General features: G+C 55.7%; 1 protein-coding gene across 2 annotated transcripts in view; it reads left to right on the plus strand.

Annotated features, from left to right (window-relative positions):
• The window catches only part of MAP2K2 (mitogen-activated protein kinase kinase 2), a 29,748-nt gene extending 13,955 nt beyond the window's left edge, over positions 1–15,793 (plus strand). The window contains exons 5-11 of one of the 2 annotated variants that reach the window (XM_070464969.1): positions 291–342; positions 422–546; positions 1,110–1,323; positions 3,164–3,228; positions 4,345–4,406; positions 5,278–5,323; positions 15,340–15,793. In XM_070464969.1, coding sequence (XP_070321070.1) covers positions 291–342; positions 422–546; positions 1,110–1,323; positions 3,164–3,228; positions 4,345–4,406; positions 5,278–5,323; positions 15,340–15,477 — 702 coding nt within the window. In that variant the 3' untranslated portion in view covers positions 15,478–15,793. Of the gene's footprint in view, positions 1–290; positions 343–421; positions 547–1,109; positions 1,324–3,163; positions 3,229–4,344; positions 4,407–5,277; positions 5,324–7,050; positions 7,353–15,339 lie in introns of those variants that run through there. The other variant, XM_020895314.2, reaches the window with a different exon arrangement.
• The last annotated feature ends 5,865 nt before the right edge of the window (positions 15,794–21,658 follow it).

The raw sequence follows: 21,658 nt of genomic DNA on the forward strand, positions 1-21,658 counted from the left end.
GCCTGGGGAGCCTGAGCACAGTCCCAGCAGTGAAGGGCTTAACAGAGGATGCCCCTAGGGCCGGGGTGACCTCTGGGCAGGAGGCTGGCCGGACACTTACAGCCTTAGGCCTTGTCTCAGCTCCCAGAGATCCCAGCCCCTCCTCAGACGAGAAGAGAGCATTGCCCACATCACAGGTGGGGGGCTTTGTGAGAGTCAGTGAGGTGGGTGACTGTGGTGACTGTCTCGTGGCCACTGTGGCCTGGCCCTGGGGAGAGTCCCCCTGATGGTGCCCTGCGGCTCCCCTGCAGGTTCTGAGGGGCCTGGCGTACCTCCGGGAGAAACACCAGATCATGCACCGAGGTAAGGGGAGGGCACCCAGGCCTTGGGGCGTGCGGGGGGTGAGGGGTGGCAGTGTCCTCACTTCTGGCTCTGCCCCCAGACGTGAAGCCATCCAACATCCTCGTCAACTCCCGAGGGGAGATCAAGCTGTGTGACTTCGGGGTGAGCGGCCAGCTCATCGACTCCATGGCCAACTCCTTCGTGGGGACGCGGTCCTACATGTCTGTGAGTCCTTCCTCGACCCGCTGTGTCCCTAGATTCTTCTGCGGTCCTCCCTGCCACCAACCCTGTCAGCTTTTCCCTGTTTTCCAGGTTTTCCAGAAGCCTACTCTTACCCACTGTGCCATTTCTGTCTTTGCTGGGTCTCTCCTCTCCTTTGAATTTCCAGTCTCCTTCGTCTTCTCACTTGGGTTTTGTCTTTCTGCCCAGCTCCTCTCTGCTGCTAGTAAATGTCCAGTCGGGGAGAATAGTCAGTCAATTTCTGAGTCACTATTTTAGTAGCCATCCAGGCGATTTTAAGAGCAAATTGTGAGAAGTCAGTCTTGGGATTGTCCTGAGAACAAGATGTCCCTGGGCAGGGCACTCTCCAGCTGTGGGTTGTGGGTCTGTGGGTCTGTGGGGAGCTGCTGTCAGCTCTGGTGGATGGAGTGGAGGGAGGAGATGGAATGGCTTGCTTTCTGTCACTGGGTCTCTGGAGGGATCCCAGAGTGGGACAGGGGTGCAGGGGGGCCCCAGGGTGCCAGCCCCTCCTTGTCACCCTTGGGGTGTCTCTCCCTGTCTCCCTGCAGCCGGAGCGGCTACAAGGCACCCACTACTCGGTGCAGTCAGACATCTGGAGCATGGGCCTGTCCCTGGTGGAACTGTCCATTGGAAGGTACCCCATCCCCCCGCCGGATGCCAAGGAGCTGGAGGCCATATTTGGCCGGCCCATGGTCGATGGTGCGGAAGGAGAACCTCCCAGCATCTCACCGCGGCCGAGACCCCCCGGACGCCCCATCAGCGGTAGGGCTCCAGGCTGGGGCTTCCAGCTTGGATGGGCCCCAGAGCCTGGGGATGGCAGCTGCCTCCCCACGGGCCCCTCTCAGCACCACCTGTCCCCCTGGGCCGTACTCCCTGTGGTCAGCAGCCCTCAGATGGTCCTGTGGCTTCTGGGGACAGTGCTGCAAGTGCCCCAGACCCTCCCATCTGGGGCCGCTGCACCTGTTGCTGCCAGCTGGCTGGGTCGAGAGGCTCAATCCTCAGCCAGGGCGGGGGTGGGGCAGGGGGATGGTTTCTCCCACGTTTTATCATCAGAACGTTCAAGCATACGAAAAGCCGAAGGGTTGCCCAGCAAGCAGGCTTGCAGCCACCACCTGCCATGGCTATTCTCCTGTGTCAGGTCCAGCCTTTTGGGGAGCGCAAATTGAAAGGAACTCAACTCAGGGTCTCCTCCAGTGGCTGGCGGCTTCAGCCCTGTTGCATAGCCCGGCATGGGCGGGAAGAGTTGTGTCCCGCAGAGGCCTCACGGTACCTGTGAGATTCAGGCTGATGCTTGCACCATGTTGAGGGCCGGCTCAGGGTCATGGTCACAGCTCAGGTGGTATAATTAGGCAACAGCACTTAGGGATCGGTGACTTTATTTTAGTTTTCTTAAGTCAGGTGACTGGAAGAGAGTTGAATTAAGTTTGAGACCAAAGGACCATGCAGTAGACTGCAGTTGGTTGGCTGGTTCCTAACAGCTTTATTGAGATAGAATTCACATAGCATAGGATCCACTCGATTCAGGCTAATAACACTGGATTTCTATACCTTCACAAGGATGTCCAACCACCACCTTATCTGAATCCAGAACATTCTCGTCACCTCAGAAGGAACCCCTGTCCCTCTCCCCTCCCCCGACAACCAGGAACCCACTCTCTGTGTCTGTGGACCTGCCTGTTCTGGATGTTTCCCATCAGTGGAATCACACCCTGTGTGTCCTTCTGTGTCTGCTTCTCTCACTAAGCGTTGTGTTTTCAGGGTCCGTCCACGTCACAAGTGTCGGTGCCTCGCTCCTTTTTTATGGTCACATAATATTCCACTACGTGGCATCTGTTCACCATGGATAGACACGTGTGTCATCAGTTGGTTTTCACAATATTTTCAAGCCCAGACCCTCTGCTTCCCTGCTGCCATGCTCAGACTGCTGGGCTATTGTAACCCTCCGAGGGGAGAACCCCCCACCCAAATCTGTGTCCTCAGGCTGTGGCCCCTCCTTTCCCTGCCTGACTCCCAAATGATGCCCCAACCTTCCAGGCAGGGAGGAGCAGTGGGCTATGCCAGGCCATTCGCCTGCCAGCACCTCCCCCAGCCCGGCCCCAGCCCGAGTGCCCATTTCAGGACAGGGGACAGAAGGCAAAAGTCCAGCTGCCAAATGCAGGCCTGGCCAGCTGGGTCTAGGACAGGGGTCAGCCACCGCAGCCGGCCACCACTGTGAGCCCGCAGGCCTGGGCAAGGTCATACACACAGCTGCCTGTCCACCACCACCCCCTCCACCCCCCCCAAACGCCCTGCCTGCACCGGGAGCAGGGGTTTGGATTTGGGACAGCCCAGACGCGGCCCCATGCCAGATGTATGCCTTGTCAACCAACGTTCCTGTTTGTTTCCATGTTTGGGGTTTGTTTCCTTTCTCTCATTCACTGGAGGGTCAGGAGAGAAGTACCTTTCCCAGGAGGGCAGCCGGGCCAGGGAGCCTGCCCTGTGGTTCAGGCCGGGTGGGAGGAGGGTGGTCGGCCTCGCGTTCCATACACTCAGGCCTTGACACCAGACAGAAGCACGGTGGCCACCTGCCCATCTCACCCGAATTCGTTTCTGCCCCGGGCAGGTCACGGGATGGACAGCCGGCCGGCCATGGCGATCTTTGAGCTGCTGGACTACATCGTGAACGAGGTGCGTGCCCAGAGCCCCACTGGCAGGTTTCCACACCAGCGGGAGTAAGCTATTCCTGTTGGAAGGCATTCCCCGCCGCGCCCCCCCCCAGAAGAGAATTGGACACATAGACTGTGGGGTGTGTGGGGGAGGGGCTGCAGGGAGAGATGGAGACCACTGTCTTCAATAGGATGTTGTTACTAGGTGTGAAGACGTGTGGCCTCACTTCTACCTGCAATATATAGACCTGCTCTCCCCAAGGGGCTGTTTTCTTATCTTTATAGAGACGAACCCAGAATTGTCACTCTGAGCCCGGGGGCTAAGTGCCGGGGCCCAGGCGCTCTGACACCTGTCACTTCCTTCTCTGAGCATCTTAGTGTCTGTGTGTGAGGTCGTGAGTCCTCCCACTTCCTCAGAGATGGTTCAGGTGTCCCCCTCCCCTCAGGGAGCCCCAGCCCATGAGAGTGCAGCATGGATGCCCACTGTACAGATGGGTACATCAAGGCATGAGGAGGGGAACAGCACAGGGCCCAGCAGGAACTGACCCCAGAGCCAGCCCTCTCAGCAAGGCCGCATCACTGTCCTGGGCCCTCTGGGACAAACATGGTTTCCGGTAGCCCTGGGATATTGGGGTGGCTGGCCTTGGCCCAGGCTTAGTTCTCAAGGTGAGCAGCTCAGAGCAGGGTCAGTGATGACAGAGCTGGGCGGGTGGCTCTGGTGAGAGCACTTCTGCACCCAGCAGCACTGCCCGGGCTCGGCTAGCACGTCCTTCCCAGGAAGTGGAGGAGTGGTCTCCCCCAGTTTGCAGGCCCAAACCCCAGCAGCTGCTACCTCCCTGAGATCCACACCCTCAGCTCACTCCAGGCACTTTCAGAGGGGGCGGACGGGATGGCCCCTTCTCTCCAGAGCCAGCTGTGATCCCAACATGAGAGCTCTTGAGAGAAAACCTGGGAAGAGGCCGACCCAGGTGGCAGGGCAGGTAGCAGGGCTTCCAGGGAAGCTGCTGGAGGGCGTAGGATGGTGCCTTCTGCCTCCATGAGAGGGGTCCTGAGGGGCCGCACGGCTAGGCGGTGTCTTTCCCCCTGATTCCCAAACCATCCTTGACCTCTGACCCCACCCATCTGGTCTGTCCCTCAGCCTCCTCCCAAGCTGCCCAACGGTGTGTTCACCCAGGACTTCCAGGAGTTTGTAAATAAATGGTAAGATGGGGCGGGTGGGGGGAGCAGGCTGCCTGCTTCCTGGGGTGACGGCCAGGGCCTCAGATGCTAGATGATGGCAGCATCCGATGGGACTCGAGCTCACCTGAGAATCGGTCCCCCTCCCAAAGCTGCTGAGTCTCATCCCCAACTCATCCCCACCACCCCAAGTGAAACCAGACTCTCTGGAAATCACACAATTTCCACCCTGCCTTCTGCCAGCAGGCACCCCAGTTTGCTGGCCCTTCAAGCCCGTCACCTCCCAGCTCCCAGGTCAGCCTTCCAAGCCTGTTTCAAGGAGACAGCCCTCTTCCCCCTCTGTGGGTGATGCGGCCTCAAGCCAGCGGACCGTGGCCCCAGAGGGCCGGTCTGCTGGGCGCCCCGCGTGTTCAGATGCACACATGGCATCCTGGGCTTGCATGTCCTGCAGCCGATCTGCGCTGTGGGCACCGCCATCCCCCACTACCTTGTGAACCTCTCTGTGCCCCGGGAGGCTGTCAGCTAAAGAACCACCACTCAGCCCTGAGCTGCCCTGAACAACTGCCTTTACATAGTTCTGCTTTTCTGAAGGAAAAACATCCATTTTGACACTTGGACTCGAGCTTGGGGTTTTTTATTAGACTTTTAGCTGCGGTTGCTACTAGGCCTCTGAGCGAGCAGCAGCCTGGGGCTTTCCCACCCTCTGTCCCTTTCCCTCTTGTCCTGGCCCCAGGCCCTCACCCTTCCTTCCCGGGCCAGGCATCCTGCTCTCACACCAAAGGGTGCAGTGGGGCCCCTCGCCCCCATGGTCCAGGTGGCCAAGGGCAGAAGGATGCAGGCTCCTCCCCTCGGCACTGACTGCCTTCTCCTCTCTCCCACCTCCTGGGACCCACAGCCTAATTAAGAACCCAGCTGAGCGAGCGGACCTGAAGATGCTCATGGTGAGTGACACCCAAATTTTGAAGATTCAGGGGTCCCTAGCAGGCCCTCCGTGCCCCAAGTGAACACCTGAGCAGGCTCTGATGACGTGGGCTGACATATGGAGGCCAGGCAAGCTGGAGAACCCATGTGGGTCTCCCTGGCTCACTGGAGGGTTCCAGGCAGACCAGCCGAGGTCCCTGCAGCTCCCCAGGAACAGAAGGGCCTGCGTGCCCTGGGCTAGGGCTCAGAATGAGTGGCCTCTGAGGCGTCAGGGGCGCCGTGGGGGTATCTACCTTTAAACCATACTGCTCGATGTCCTTGGAAACCAAGGTGGTCACCAAAATTGACCTTCTACCAGCAGGACTGCCTGCCAGCCTTAGGTGGCCATCACAGCACCTTCCACCCATGTCTGCTGTGTACATTAGGCCTTCCTCCATTGCCGGGTCTGACTATCTGAGTCACCCCTGATGCTAAGACAGACAGCCCCTTATTTACATGTTTTATGTCTCAGAGAGAAAACACTTCCAGACATTCTAGGTGTACACAGGGGGAGAAGCAGCCTCTCGGGGTGGCTGCGACGTGGAAGTGTGAATAACCTAGCCACGCCTCCTGCTGGGCTTCTGTGCCCTGCCCACACCTGCAGGGGCCCCCCGCCCAGCCTCCCTCCAGCTCTGCACCTCAGGACCTTTGCACAGGATGGTCCTGATCCTCTGGGGACGTGTCCTGTTGCTCTCTCCCCAGCTGTGGCCCCTACTCCAGCACCTTCCCCAGAAAGGTACCCTCTGAGCCCACCTCTGTTAGCTGCAGATCCCGGCTGTAGTTAGTCTGCTGTGACCCCAAGTGTGAGCCTGGCCTGGCACACCTTGTAGGGCAGGGTCAGCATCAACCTGCTTCTTTCTAGAAGCTCCTTATTGAGTCCAGTGATGTGTGTTTGGGGTATGCATGACAAAAGAAGCCCACGTTCATGGTGGAATATTACAGACCAAGGGAACAGCAGCACAAACTGAAACCCCCACGGTCTCCCCTCCAGCCCAGCTCTGTGCCATTCACACAGTTCAGGCCCACATCCAGGTCTCTGCCCGGGCAACACCATGCATTGGGTGGGGCTGACTGCTGTCTTGACTGCAGGGACCCTGGTGCCTTGGTTTGGTTTTTTTCACCCAAGCCTGAGCCCCCTTTAGAAAGGTGGGAATGGTTGTGCCTCCCCAGGAGTGAAAGAGACAGATGTCATTTGGGGGCATAGACACCCCCCCCCACCCTTCTGAACCAGGAACCTCTGGCGATTCCAAATGGGAAGGGTGACTATGAGGGTCACTTAAACTGACGGAGGTGCGATCCTGCTCCCCAGCCACACAGGCCCTATTTCCAGGCTTAGGAGCCTCCTCAGCTGGTAGTTGCCACCCAGACAGGACACACGGGGAACCTGCTGTCCTTACTGAGTCCTGTGGTTCAGTTCAGATGTCCTCACGCAAGCAGCCCTGGCTCCCATGACATGGGGCCACACCTGGGGACATCTGTGGTTGTCGCACTGGGGTCTTCTAGCGTCAGGTTAAGGGGAGGGGCAGGGAGGCTGCTCCACACCCCACTGCAGCACCCAGGAAGCCCCACAGAGGGTCAGCCTGGGCTCCAGGGGGGCACAGAGCGGCCTGCCCCTTGCCTGAGACCCTGTCCCACGTCGCTGGCCCTGGGGTGGGGTTCCAGCCATCTGTCCAGAGCCATCCTGCTCAGGCCACTCCTTCCCTTTCAGAACCACACCTTCATCAAGCGGTCCGAGGTGGAAGAAGTGGATTTTGCTGGCTGGTTGTGTAAAACACTGCGGCTAAACCAGCCCAGCACGCCCACACGCACTGCCGTGTGACGGTGGTCCTGCTGCCGCCACCAGGCCTTCCCCCCACCCCACCCACCCCTCCTGCCATGCCCTCCGAGGGGACGCACATGTGGCCCTCAGGCCCAGGGAGGCCGATACTGCTGTGCTGTCTTCTCAGATCCTGCTTCCTTAGGTTTAAAGAAAAAGAAAAAAAAAAAAAAAACAGGGAAAGAAAAAGTAAATGTGCTAGTCGTGCTTCTTGTTCCTTGTCCTTGGGGTCTCGATCCCCGTCCAACCAGGGTGGACGCCTCCACCAGGGTCAACCTGGGCTCCACCAGGCCCAACCCCCAGGAGATGGAGATGGTTTTGGGCACTGGCTCTGCTCCTTTCCAAGCTGTGAGGCCTCGGAGCAGCCCCCAGAGAGAGGGGGTGCCATCTTGGGGTGGATGTGTGCCCCTCGCCTGGCGTCTGTCCCTTGGAGGTGGTTCCCCCAGCCCAGAAGAACAGTCGGGTCCCCGATGGCTGTTGTGGGATCCTCTCCCCAAGCTTCTCATGCCTCTGGCTGCACAGCCTGTCCTTGGCAGAATGTGACCTGCCCCCCAGGAGGTACCCGCCTGTCCCCTCCTGTGCTTCGGGGAGCAGACTCTCCTGACAGCAGCCTGAGCTGACACTAGCTCGGCAGAAAGGAAGCCTTGGGTTTCCAAGCTGTCGTGTGGTTGAAACCCCAGCAGATCGTGCAGATAAGGCCGCTCCCCCCACGCCTGCCGCCCGACAGATGTGGGCGGGCGGCTCTATGTCACCTCTACTCGCCCAGCAAATCAGAAGTGACCACATGGGGCACGTCACTCTCTTGGGGCCTTGAACTGTCCAGCCGCAACTGATGAAAAATGAGTCGGCGGCTGTGAGGTTGTCCTGGCTCCCAGTGTCCACTGGGGTGCCCAGCCAGTCCCCCTGCCATGGTCTGCGTGAGGCTCGAAGCTGAGAGCCTTTCCACTTTCAGGGCTGTCCCTCTTCCGATGGTGGAGGCCGCCTCTGAGCCATCGGCGGTAGGAAGTGGTGGAGGGCAGGGCCTCTTCTAAGGCTTCCCCTCCTCCCGGCTCTGCGAAGATGAAGCTCTGAGCCTCCCCCCGACCCCAATACTTCCTGAAGGCTTGAAACAAGTTGATATTTATCTGTGATAAGTTTCAGAGGAAGGTTCTGCGAGGACAACGGGCCTGGGGTGAGCCACACTGGCCCTGCATTTCTGGAGAGGGGGCTGCAGAAGATGGGGGCGTGTGGCCCTGTGGGAGCTGTTGGATCCTTTTCTTCTCTGGGAGACCCTGCTAGTCTCTTGTGTGTTTTTTTCTCCGCTCTGTGGTCACCAAAGAGAAGACAAGTTGGTAGCTCTTCCAACCAGGTTTCTGCCACTTCATGGTTGCCTCTGAAATCTCACCTAATTTAGAAAAGAATAAAAAAGATAACTAAAAGTGGCAGAGGTGTGGCTCTGTGGGCACCCCGGCTCCCTCCGGAGCCTCAGAGGGGGAAGGGGACCTAACGGGTGAACTGTGACTCAGCATCTTGGCCCGTGGGCGCCCAGCACTGGCGGTCACAGACAGGCCCATGTTTGGGCCAATCCTGTACAGTCAGGCTTCGGGCCTGACTGCTTTCTGTTAATAGAGCCTACGGCCACTTGCAAGGAGAAAGAGACCACATTGGTAGGGGTCCTAGGGGTGCTGGAGAATTTGGGGTAGGTGGGGGTGAGGCCTGCAGGGTGGGTGAGGGAGCTCGGAGAGGAGGATTCAAAAGCAGGCGCCTCCCCCAGCCCATTGGCTCCCCACAGCCACTGTCTGCTGTGTCACTTCACCATCCCCAAGGGCCCTAGGGAAAGGACCAGCAACACGTGGCTTTTCCCTTTTCCCACTCCGAGGCTCATCCAGGAACATACCAGAGCCCTGGAGACCATGATGAAAGTGACTTTCAACAGCCCGAGGTCTCCTCTCTATCCCGCCCCCTGAAAATGTCCCTAGACTGGCACCCTCTGCTCTGACACCCCATCTCTTCTGAGTTCGTGGGGGGTCCAACCCTGGCTGCTCCCCACAACCTGGTGGCCAGAGACTGGCCTAGGGATGCCGTCCCCTGTCCTGCTGAAGTCCTCTCCTGTGAGGGGGCAGGCTCTTATCCCTGAAATGTGTAACTTCTGTTGCTCTGGGTGTTTCCTGACATGGGGGTCCAGGCAGAAGGCAGACTCAGGCTGTCAGGTGCTCCCAGGCCCATCCCCAGCTTCTTGTGAAAGACTTTTGTGTCAAGGTTCCTCGTGGCTGTTCCTTAAACCCTGAGATGGCCAAGGGCATGAGGTGACACAACTGCCATGTCCAGGGACCCCCAGTGCCCCTCTGTCTGACCTCATGTCAATCAGGAAATGAATCTGAGAGCTTCAGGATCTCACCTGTTGGGTGTTTTCTCACTTGGGGTTTGAGTTTTCTTCACTTTGGGGGGTTTGGGGGCCTTTTTGTATGTGTGTGTATATACTTGGTTTGGAAGAAGACACCCAGCATCTTGATGCAAGTTTCTCTTCAGGTCGAAGTTCTCTTATTAAACAGCACTGGGAAGGACTGATGCTGGAGCTGAAGCTCCAATCCTTTAGCCACCTGATACAAAGAACCAACTCATTGGAAAAGACACTGATGCTGGAAAAGATTGAGGGCAAGTGAAGAAGGGGGCGACAGAGGATGAGATGGTTGGATGGCATCAGCGACTCAATGGACATGAGTTTGAGCAAACTCCAGGAGACAGTGAAGGACAGGGAAGCCTGGCATGCTGCAGTCAATGGGGTCGCAAAGAGTCAGACATGACTGAGCAACTGAAAAACAACAGCACTGCAAGACCGTGTGTGTTGTCCCCTGTGTCCCCAGAGAGCATTCTCTGTCTCTGCATGGTTCTGACCCCTGAGCAGCTCACAGATGACCTTGGAATAAGTGAGAAGCCAGAAAAGATGGCTCAGTTTAAGCTTCTACCAACCCCAGCCGTGGGGCAGGAGCCGTCTAAAAAGCTTAGGGTCACGGCTGAATGCCTGTTGGCTTTGACCAACAGGAATTCTCAAGTGGGACCGGCCCTTGCCCCGGGAACTTCGCACTCCCTTCTCTGAGCATTAAAGGCATTCCAGGGGTGGTGTGAAAGTTGCTCAGTCATGTCTGACTCTTTTCGACCCCATGGACTGCCAGGCTTCTCTGTAGATGGAATTCTCCAGTCCAGAATACTGGAGTGGGTAGCCATTCCCTTCTCCAGGGGAATCTTCCCAACCCAGGGTTCGAACCCAGGTCTCCCCCATTGCAAGTGGATTTTTACCACCTGAGCCACCAGGGAAGCCTAGGGGTGGGGCAGGGGGAAAATAGAAGGAAAAAAGGTGCTTAGTTAGAACCGGCAGGCAGATTCCAGGTGGCTCTGTGCCAGTGTGCCTGCTGATATCACCAGGACACACGTGCATCATTCAACTGCAAGCAAAACTTAAATTTCCTCACTGTTCACGTTTAAAACGAGGTAAGGAAAAGAAACAGGTGAAGGTAACTTGATGATGTGTTTTATTTAACCCGTTATAGCCAAATATTAGGATTGCACTTCACAATCAACATGAAATATTTGTCTGGTCTATTGCTTTTTTTTGGGGGGGGGGGAGGAAGAAGGTACAGAGTCTGCAGTGCTCTATGTTTTGCCCTCATGGTGCATCTGAATTCAGATGTCCTGCATCTCCAGGTCTGGCCACACGTGGCCAGAGACAGCTCTGTCCCCTCCCAGCTGGGTCTCAGTGGGGACAGTCTTGCCTCCTTAATCCAGAGGACACTGGTGTCTGGGGACACCTGTGAACATCACGGCAGGGGGGTGGGGAGCTCCTGGCATCCAGTGGGTGGAGCCAGGGATGCTGTTTCACCCCCACTGTGCCCACGAGGGGCCTTGCAGAGAGTAACCCGGCCTGGCATCCGCAGCGGAGGGAGGAAGCTGGTTTGGGCCCACGCCCCTCCCGGAATCCGGTGGTGTAGGAAGGCACAGTCCCGCAGCAGTGGAGGTCAGACTCTGGGTCTTCTCTGTCCGGGGCAGCCCTGCCTGAAGCTACCAGGTGACCTGTGTCCAGAGTTGGGGACACTGTGGCAGGAAGGTTCCAGAACCTTCTGGACGGTGGAGAGTCAGGAGAAGGGCGCTCAGCCGGCCCGGGGCTTAGAGGTCTGTGCGAGCAGGAAGCCTCTGGTCCCGGGAGGCGGAACTTCGTGGAGTCCGGGTTAACAGAGTTCAGTTCAGAAGAAGCTGCCACTGGGTTTCCCAGAAAGCGGTGGCGGGGGTGTCGGGTGGGCGGAGTGGGAGTAAGGAAGGGGAAGGGACCGCCTCAAAACGAAACCAGCAGGGGCCCTGCGGGCCTCGCCCCGCCTCCCCTTGGGCGGCAGCTCCCAGCTGACCAGGTGTGCAGGCCCTGGGGCCTCCCTGGGGCTTGGAGGCCACACCTCAGAGCCACAGGCCAGGTGGGTGGAGGACCGTTGTGCAGTCCCCGTGGTAAAGGCAAGGTGGCTCTGGAGGAGGAAGGAGGGCGGAGGAAGAGGCCAGGCCCCACGACAGCCTGAACTGAGGCTCAGGTTTCTGCCCAGCCTTCCCCGGGGACTCAGAGGCTGGTGGAGAAGCACCTGGAGAATCAGAGCCAGGCCCCAGGTGAGGGAGGGACCGAGGCCCGCAGCTGCGTCTCCTCCCCGCCCCCATCCCTCCCCTGAACCCACCCCTGGGGAGGATACGCCCCCTGAAAGGAGGGGTCATCACCGCGGACTAAATGAGATGGCTACTGCTGACCCCTGCGTCCCCCAAGAAGGAAGCAGACCCTCTCTTGAACATCCCGAATCCCCTTTGCCTACACCCTGGCCACACCCCATGAGTTGCTCAGAACAGGTAACCGGGCCCCCCCCTCCCCCCGCGCTTCCCTCCCTGAGCCCTCGTGACCTGGGACCTATCCAGAGGCTCCGACTCTCCCAGACAGATGCTGACCCTCCCCACACCTCCACGCCCTGCGCGCTGGAATGAGCTCACAGCATTAGGGCAGCGCTAGGCAGGAGGCCATGGACTGGGTGTCAACGTTGAGAGTCCTTGGGGGGCACAGAGTGGGCATCCTGACAGGAGAACCCATGTGAGCAAGAGCGTGGTGATGGGTCCTGCAAAGTCGCTTCAGTCATGTTTGTGCCCCTGTGAGCCGTAGCACGCCCAGCTCCTCTGTCCATGGGATCGGGTGCAAAATCTTCCACCACCTCCAGCCGAGCAATGACCACCCTCCTAATGAGCCCAAAAGGGAGCCTCAGCTCAGAAGATCTGCTTCCACCGTACCTCCTATGGACTGTTTAATTCTGGAGGTGGCAGATAGGGTGGCGGAGGTCACAGAGACTAGGATGTTGGCTGTTTACCAGGTGAACAGAAGCCTGTCTTCATTTCAAACTCCACGGGCCTTGGGTGTGGGATCAGGTGGTGGCCAAGTAGGGAGCCGGGTCACTAGGATATCTGGCTAAGAAATTGGAACTTTGGAACTTCCCTAGTGGTCCAGGGGCTTAGACAGCATGCTCCCAATGCAGGGGGACTGGGTTCCATCCCTGGTCAGGGAACTAGATCCCACATATCACAGCTAAAAATCCTGAATGCCACACTAACACTCTGTGCAGCCAAATGAATTTTAAAAAATAAATATTAAAAGAAAAAGTCACAGAGAGAGCTGGGCCCACAGAACAGGACAAGGCCTTGGACCAGAGATCTGCCCCCCCAAAACCTTCCTGGGGATCCAGACCAGACCGGTCATACCACGAATACCCTCGTCCTGGTATTGCCTGCCTCAGGTGGAGGTCTCTTACATCCTGTCCCCCTGTCCCCTCTTCCTCCCAGAAGACCACACCCACCTCCAGGCACCAGCATTGCACTGCAGCCCCCCCCCCTTTTTTTAAAAAAAATATTTATTTTTATTTATTTATTTGGCTGTGTTGGGTCTTAGCTGGGGCATGTGGGGTCTAGTTCCCTGACCAGGGATTGAACCTGGCTCCCCTGCATTGGGAGCTCAGAGTCTTAGCCACTGGACCACCAGGGAAGTCCCTGTGGGTGTCTCCTGAGGAGGCCTCTCTGCCTTCTCGGAGCCCCCATAACCCTTCCCTGTGGCTGGGGTGCTCGCCACCACCACACTCATCTACAAGTTTATGCACAGGGTCAGCCCACTGCCCTCTCCCCTGCCTGGACACCCATCTCCTTTCTTCCTTAACAGCCTTGGATTTTGCAGTGGGGACCAATGAGATTTCAAGGGCAGCCGCATCAGCCCCCGCAACCCTGATGCCTGTGAGGGGACCAGTGTACAGGGATAGGGGCTGCCCAGAGGTCAGAGTCAGGGAGGAGGTGTGGGAGGGAAAGAGGGAGGGGAGAAGGAAGTGGGGTGGGGAGGGAGGAGGAGGGGAGAGATGGGGTAGGAAGGAGGGTAGTGGGGGAGGTGGGCAAAAGGCAGTGCAAGTCTTTCACTCACTCTTGGCTCCCTGTCTTTGCACCTGCTGTTCCCTGTTCTGGAATTCCTCTCCCATTCTTCCTCTCCCATTCCCCCTCTCCCCACTCCCAACTCCTGTTTAAGCTTCAGGCACCCTTTCCAGCCCTGCTGTCAAGGACCGACAGACCCCTGAGTTACATAAAACCCTCAGCAAAACTGCACCTTGACCTTCCCATCTCCCATTTTCATGGCCTTGAACTTGGCAATAGATTCTTCACCATGACACATAGTGCACAAGCAGCAAAAGAAAACATAAATGAACTTGGACTTAATCAAAATTTAAAACTTGGGTGCACCAAAAAGGATACCATCGGGAGAGTGAAGAGAAAGCCCTCAGAGTGGGAGAAAGTGTTTGTAAATCCTGTAGGGGAGACAGGTCTATGCCAAAAGAGATCAAGAATCCTTAACTAACAAAGCAAAAGAAAGAAAAAATAATCCTTATACCTTAGCAACCAAAAGAATCCCCACAACTAGAAAGGCCGGTATCTGGTCTTCCCTGGAAGTCCGGTGGTTAAGACTGGGCACTTCCAGTGCAGGGAAGCAGGGTTCCACTCCTGGTCAGGGAACTAAGATCCCAAGTGCGTGGGTGTGTGCTCAGTCACTGAGTCGTGTCTGATTCTTTGCCGCCCCATGGACTGTAGTCCGCCAAGCTCCTCGGTCCATGGAATTTTCCAGGCAAGAAACCTAGAGTGGGTTGCCATTTCCTTCTCCAGGGGATCTTCCCCACCCAGGGATCAAACCTGTCTCCTGCATTGCAGGCAAATTCTTTTACCGCTGAGCTATCGGGTAAGCTGCTGGAACGGCCAAAAAAAAAAAAAAATCCTGTTTCATACCGATAGGTCATTCTATGGGATTACACCTAAAATAATATTTACATTAAAAAAAAAAAGGCGGTTATCTCCCCAAAGATGTACGGGTGCCCAGTGAGCACGTGAAGAGCTGCGGGGGAGGGGTCTCCCCACACCTGGAGTTGGGCCGGAGGAGAGGGCGGGGCGAGGGGGATTCGCCTCCACACAGAGGGCTGGGGTCTCCCTGTGATGTGTGAACCCGGAGGTGCGCTGTCTCCTCTTTACCCCCACATTAAAGAGCAGGAAGTGGCTCCGGAGTGACAGGAACGGGGTCCTGTGTCATCCCCTCACTCCTGCTCCTCCTCCCCTGCGCTAGGGGCGACCCGCCAAAAGAGAGGCGGGAAGCCAGGCACAGGTGCGAGGAAGCCGCCTGCCTACCTGCCCTGTGAGCAAGCCCCGCCCCCGCGCTCCTCCTCTCTCCGCCCTCCTCCCCCTCCTCCAGCCGCTCCTCTCCGCTCCCCGCCCCTCTCCTCCCCAGCCGCGTCCTGCCCACCCCCAGCCCAGCTCTTCTCCTCATTAAAAGGGAGTGGCCGCTTTCCGGCCGGTGTTCCCAGACTGCCGGCCCTGCTGCTGCGCCGGGTCGGCCCCTGAGGTTCTGGGAGGTTCTCAAACGCTCCCGTTTGAAGTTCTGGGTTCCCCGTGGAACCAGCCAGGGTAGGGGTGGGAAAGAGGTTTCCCCAGCATCCAGCAGAGACCCAGGGAGTCTGGGCGCCAGGCTTGCCCCTGGGGGATGCTCCTTGTCTCTGTGGCTTTTAGAGTGTGCTCACCCTAATCGCCCAGAAAACTTGGGGTCCCCAAACATCAGTTATGGTGGGTTGACATGCACCTATCAACGTCTACTTGGGTTAACGCCTTCATTCACAGCAGCCCAAAGTGCAGACCATCCAATGTTCATCAGTGCGTAGTGGATACACAAAAAGTGGTCCCTCCACACCTGGAGCATCACTCAACCATGAAAAGGAGAGAAGCTCTGACACTCGCCACCACGTGGACCGATCCTGAGAACATAATACTCAATGAGAGAGGCAGACACAGAAGGACACACAGGGTGTGATTCCACTGATGGGAAACGTGCAGAACAAGCCGATCCACAGACACAGAGGGTGGGTTCCTGGTTGTCAGGGGCTGGGGGAAGGGATGGGGTTGATGCTAATGAGGATGGGGTTCCCTTTTGGGGTGATGAGAGTGTTCTAAGATTAGATAGAACCGTTGCACAACACGGTGAATGTCCTCAAAACTAGTGAATTGCACACTTTAAGTGGATAAACTGTATGGTAAGTGAATTATATCTCAATAAAGCTGCTATACTAAAAATGAACCACCGTCTCTTATTGACTCCCGCCCACATTCTATCTTGCTGAGTTGTTTGCTTTTTTTTTTTTTTTTTTTTTTAATTTGACTGCGATGGGTCTTGGTTGTGGCCCATGGGATCTAGTTTCCTGAACAGGGATCCGAACCCAGGCCCCCTGCATTGGGAATGTGGAGTCTCAAGCCACCAAACCACCAGGGAAATCCCTGAGCTGTGTTCTTGACATCCCCAAGGTGACTCTCCCCGGCCTCTTCTTCCCAGTCTGGGGAGTCCTTTCCAGGCCCTGAACAGGGTTCTGGGGAGAGAAGACTGGGCCAAGCTCCTGTCATCCAGGGCTCTCAGCCCAGCCCAGAAGGCAGTGGATATGTGGCCCAGAGGTCAGCTCTGGACCCCCCACCCTGCAGGAAGAAGAGCAGTGGTGAGGGGGACAAGGGCACACCATTGTCCAGAGACAGGCAAGCCTACTGGAAAGCAGCTGGGCCTCCAGACAGTTCTGCCAGAACAGGAGCCCCAAGCCACTGCAGGTGAGTCCAGAGGACTCCCCGCACCCCCACCCCCCCCCCCACCCCTGACTCCGGAGGGAGTCTTCTTCCTGGTTTCTGGGCCAAGGGTCCCTGCTGGGTGAAGGCAGCAGACATCCTGTTCTGCCTGGGACCATGCTCCGCCCCCTCCCTAAGGGGATGTTGTGAGACTGTCCTGGGTCAGCGGTCAGCAGGGCTTTGATCTTCCCAACACCCCATGGGGGCCGACATGATCCCCAGCCCCACTTTTACAGGAGGCTGAGGGTGGGATGGTGCGGGGAAGGAATCCAGGATAAGAGGGTGGCTTGTGAAACCCAAGGTCGCAGTGGGAACTTGCCCTTGACCCCTTGACCTTTACTCTCAGAATCCACCCTTCAGAGAAAGGTCAGGGAGGGAGCTGCAAGGCAGGCGGTGGCCCGGCCGGGACAGGACAGGGCAGAGGCTGACCCCCGCCCCCCCCACACACCTGATACTGCTGCCCTTCCTCTGTCTCTGTCTCTGTCTCTGTCTCTCTTCTTTCTCTCCCCGAAAGTGAAACCAGTGACACCAAACTGAAACCGAAGCTACTGCCTGGCCGCCAAGCTGGCGGAGGGAGAGAACAGACAGGCGGGCCAGTGGGCGACTCCTCCGGCCAGCCCACGTGGCGGGCCGCGGGATGGAGGGAGGAGCCGCTCCTTAAATTGCGGTGATTTTAAAAAAAGAAGAATCCGAGGGGGAGGTCTGGCCGACCGGCTAGGCTGCCACGTTCTCCTCTTCGGCTCCCCTGCTGCCTTTCCTGGCTGTGGTCCCCTGCTGCTCTCTGCAGGCTCCCCTGGGGAGGGGGGTTGCCATCTTGTAGAAGGTCCTGGGTTGGGCGGTGGGGGGGGCAGGACACAGGACTGGCCTGGTTCACTCGGGGTCCCTCGGGTGAAGCGGACCCATGGAGACCGACTCCACTGAATATCCAGCCTCGGGCCCCTTCCACAGATAAAAAGCCAAGCCTGGAGACAGGCATGGAGACAGGCGGCCTGAGACAGTGTGGGGGTGGGGAGGAGGCTTTGCTGGAGGAGTCGGGGTGGAGGAGGGGGACGGCTCCAGTGCTGGGACCGGGCCACTGGTCAAGCTGAGGCCACAATACAGTGGTTTTCCTTCTCTGCAGAGCATAGGAAGCAAGCTGGCATGTTAGATCCAGGCTGGTGTTTCTGCCCCCTGGTCACTGTGGACACTTGGGACCAATTGTTTTCTGGGTTGGGGCTGTCCTGGCCACTGGGGGGCTGCTGAGCGGCACCCCTGGCCTCCACCAGCTCCATGCCAGAAGCTCCCCCAATATGACAAGCACAGTTGTCCCCAAGGGGTGAGGGAAATCACACACACCCTGTCCCCACCAATGTGACCCCCTTGCCCTAAGCAAATACCCTCATGGGACCCTGCTACAGAAAGAGGGACAGAGACAGGGCTCCGGGGTGGACCCCAAAGGCATGCAGGCCGGCTGGCCCCCGGCTTTGGAGCACTCCTTCGAGGTCCTGAGAGGCCCCGGGTAGCTGTCACCCAGCCTGGAGTGAGGGGCACCTGGGAGACCAGCACTATTATGCTGGGTGGAGACTGGGAGCTTCGGGCTGGGAAGACCGCTGCACAGCTGGAAATCCTGAGGGGTGGGTGGTGGAGGGAGGGACAGAGGGACAGCAGTGCCGGATCAGACCACCACTTCCGTCTCTTAAGTGAGGCTCCCTAGCCCCCCAGGAAAGCATGGACCGCCATCACCCCACCCTCTACTTCTTAGAAACGTTTCTCAGTGATGCTGGGGGCCGTGCATACAGCTGCTGAAGTATTTTGATACTTGCACACCTGGTTTGACCACCCTGGGGTGTGCTGGTTAAATGTTAGCTCATCTGGGAGGGGCCCTGGGGACCTGGGAGGAGCCTGGGTGGGAGGAGACCGTCCACCCACCAGGGAACCAGGGGCTTCCGGCTCACCTGGCCTGCCCTGCACCAGGGTACCAGTTCCGGGTCTATGGGGCACCGGGGACAGGCAAAGTCCCTGCCCACAAACCCAGCGGTGTACCTGTGAGTGGTCACGGCAGGGCTGGAAGTCTCCAGAAGCTGAGCTGGGAGCCATTTGTCTTTGCACTTGCGGCTGGTGGCTCCCGGGTTCTTTTCTTTCCAATGTCATCACTTGCCAAAATAAAATGGTTGGACTCTCTTAAGTTGGGCCCCAAAATAGTTTCTTTTGGTTTTATTTTTTTAGTCTTTTTTTTTTTTTTTTTAACAGACCCGGAGTTTTTTCACTGTATTAAATTATACACAAAAGTTACTGTCTTAACCATTTTTAGCGCACAACTCAGTGGCATTCAGTACATTCACATTGTTGGGCAAATACCTCCAGAACTTTCTCATCTTCCCAAACTGAATCTCGGTCCCAGTGAAACACTGACTCTCCATCCCCCTGCCCCAGACCCTGTCCCCTTCCCATCTTACCTTCTGTCTCTAAGGATTTGATTTCTCTAGGGACCTTCTGTGAGTGGAATCAGATTCTATTCACCCTTCTGTGTCTGGCTTCTCTCACTGAGCATCATGACCTTGGGGGGTCCTTCCGCATTGTAGCAGGTATCAGAACCTCCTTCCTTTTTATGGCTGAGTAATATTCCACTGCGTGGATGTACCACAATTTGTTTATTCATCATAAGTCTACTCGACTGCTCTGGACTGTTGTGATGAACACAGGGGTGCAAACACCTGCACAGTTTTAGAAATTGAACTTTGCTCTGGATTCTCTGATTTAGGCCTCAGCAGCCCTGTCAGCCCTTTGACCCAATGAGTCTGGTGGAAAGACCCCCACAAGGCTTCCAGAAGGTTCTCTTGATATTGTGCTGATCCAGCCCCCAGGAGTAAAGTGTACCACCCGTTGCCTGAGCCCAGGGCTATACGCCAGGCAATGAGAGGAACTCAGATAGGACTGGGACCTTGTCTGACATTCATCCTTCCATCCCTCCCTTGGGAAGACCTCAGAATCAATTTTACCTTTCACCCATAATCCATACAGAGGACTTCTGTGAACCAGACCTGGTTGTCATCTATCTGTCTTTTCCTTGTGGGACATGGCTCTCTATCTCTTTTCAGCATCCTGGTCTCATCCCTGGAATGTTTTGGTAAGACCCACCATCTCCCTTGAGCTGAATGCTAGACCTCTATTAATGTGGCCATTTGAAATCACATCAACTTTTTCAGAATCTTAGCTGCATTTTTTTTGTATATGTGTGTGTGCCCATGCCATATAACATGTGGGATCTTAGTTCCCTGGCCAGGGATTGAACTTGTGACCCTTGCATTGGAAGCTTGTAGTTTTAACCCCTGGACCACCAGGAAAGTCTCCCTAGCTGTACTATTTATTACCTGGTTTGTCCCTACAAGCTGTGGAGGGCAAGATAATGGTCTCCCAGGGACGTCTGCATCCTAATACCTGGAACCTATGAAGATGTTCCCTTACATCCATGGTAAAGGAAATGCACAGGTGGTATTATGTTAAGGCTTCTAACAAGATAGATGATCCTGGATTCCTCGGGGGCCCAAGGTCATCACAGGGTCCTTGTAAGAGGGAGGGGGAGGGTCAGAGGCAGGGAGATGGGAGATACTGCTCTGCTGGCTGTGAGGATGGAGGGAGGGGCTGTGAGCCAGGGATATGGCACCTCTAAAAGCTGGAAAAGGCAGGAGCCAGTGCTCCCCTGGAGCCTCTGGGGGACCAGCCTAAGACACCCATTTTGGACTTCTGACCTCTGGAAATGTAAGAAAATTAATTTGCATTGTTTTCAGTCACTACATTTATGGTAATTTTTGCTATAGTCACCCTGGGAAACCCAAACAAAACCCTCATAGGATAGTTTGTCTGGTGCAATTACCCTCCCTCCCCGCCTTTTTTTAAGAAAAGAAATATATACTAATTGAAAAAAACTCAAATAATCAGAGAAGCAAAAAAAAAAAAAAATCACCCTTATCCCACCACGTAGAGATAAGCACTGTTGATACCTCAGGGTGTATACAAAGATTATACATGTATGTATATTTAAGAATAATGGGACCTTAAGTTTTGGGGGGTTTTTTGTTGTTGTTTTTTACCACACCATGCAGCACGTGGGATCTTAATCGAACCGGAGCTGCTTGCATCCCTGCCTTGGAAGCACAATCTCAACCCCTGGACCACCAGGGAAGTCCCAGGACCTTTTAAATGTACTAGTTTGTAACCCATTTTTCTAGTTACTATACCTTGACCATTTCAAAATGTTTCCTTTGGATAAATTTCCAGATATGGAATCTCTAGGCCAAAGGGTATGCATATTTTTAGGCACTTTTGGTCAAGCAACTTTTTTTTTCAGGTGTTTTCATTTCTGTGTGTTTTTCTAAGATTAATATATAAGCTATAGACAATAAAATATATAGATATTATATATAGAGTTGGATGAATTTCACAAGTGTACACACCCATGCAAACTCAATTTTTTATTTTTTTTTGTGGTTAAATAAATGTTTTATTTTGGATATAGTTTAGATTTACAGAAAAATTACAAAGATTCCAAAATTAGAAAGATTCCTATCTACCCTTCACCCAGCTTCCCCTAATGCTATACATCACCATGGTGTATCTGTCACAAGGAACCAACACCTGTAAACCCTACACTGTCTTCACATTTCTCCAGTTTTTTCCACGAATGCCCTTTTTCCATCCAAGACCACATCCTGCAGTGAATCAACTGACTTTCTCCCCTCAAAAAAAATTGTAGGGACTTTCCTGGTAGTCTAGTGGTTGAGACTCTGAGCTGCTGATGCAGAGTGCATGGGTTCAAACCTTGGTCAGGGAACTAAGTTCCTGCGGGGAACTAAGCCCCATGCTGTGGCCAAATAAATTTATAAAGATAAATAATTATAATAAAATATACATACCAGGGCTTCCCTAGTGGCTAACACAGTAAAGAATCTGCCTGCAGTGCAGGAGATCCAGGTTCAATCCTGGGTCGGGAAGAGCCCCTGCAGATGGGAATGGCTACCCACTCTAGTATTCTTCTCTGGAGAGTCCCACGGACAGAGGAACCTGGGCAGCTACAGTCCATGGGGTCACAAAGAATTGGACACAACTGAGTGACTAACACTTTCACTTCCATACACACCACAACATTTACCATTTTAACCTTCTCTAAGTGTGCAGTTCAGTGGCACTAAGTAGATTCGCATTGCCGTGCAGCCATCCCCACCATCCACCTCCAGGTCTTTCTCATCTTCCCAAACTGCAACTCTGTCTCTGTTCATTCAGTTGGCTTTTGAGAGTGTGCACAGAACTTTACAGACCTCCCAGGAAGGCAAGTGTGTATTTGTATGTTTGTTGTGAT

The sequence above is a fragment of the Odocoileus virginianus genome, chromosome 3 (genome assembly GCF_023699985.2).
Source record: "Odocoileus virginianus isolate 20LAN1187 ecotype Illinois chromosome 3, Ovbor_1.2, whole genome shotgun sequence".
In the NCBI taxonomy this organism is placed as follows: domain Eukaryota; kingdom Metazoa; phylum Chordata; class Mammalia; order Artiodactyla; family Cervidae; genus Odocoileus; species Odocoileus virginianus.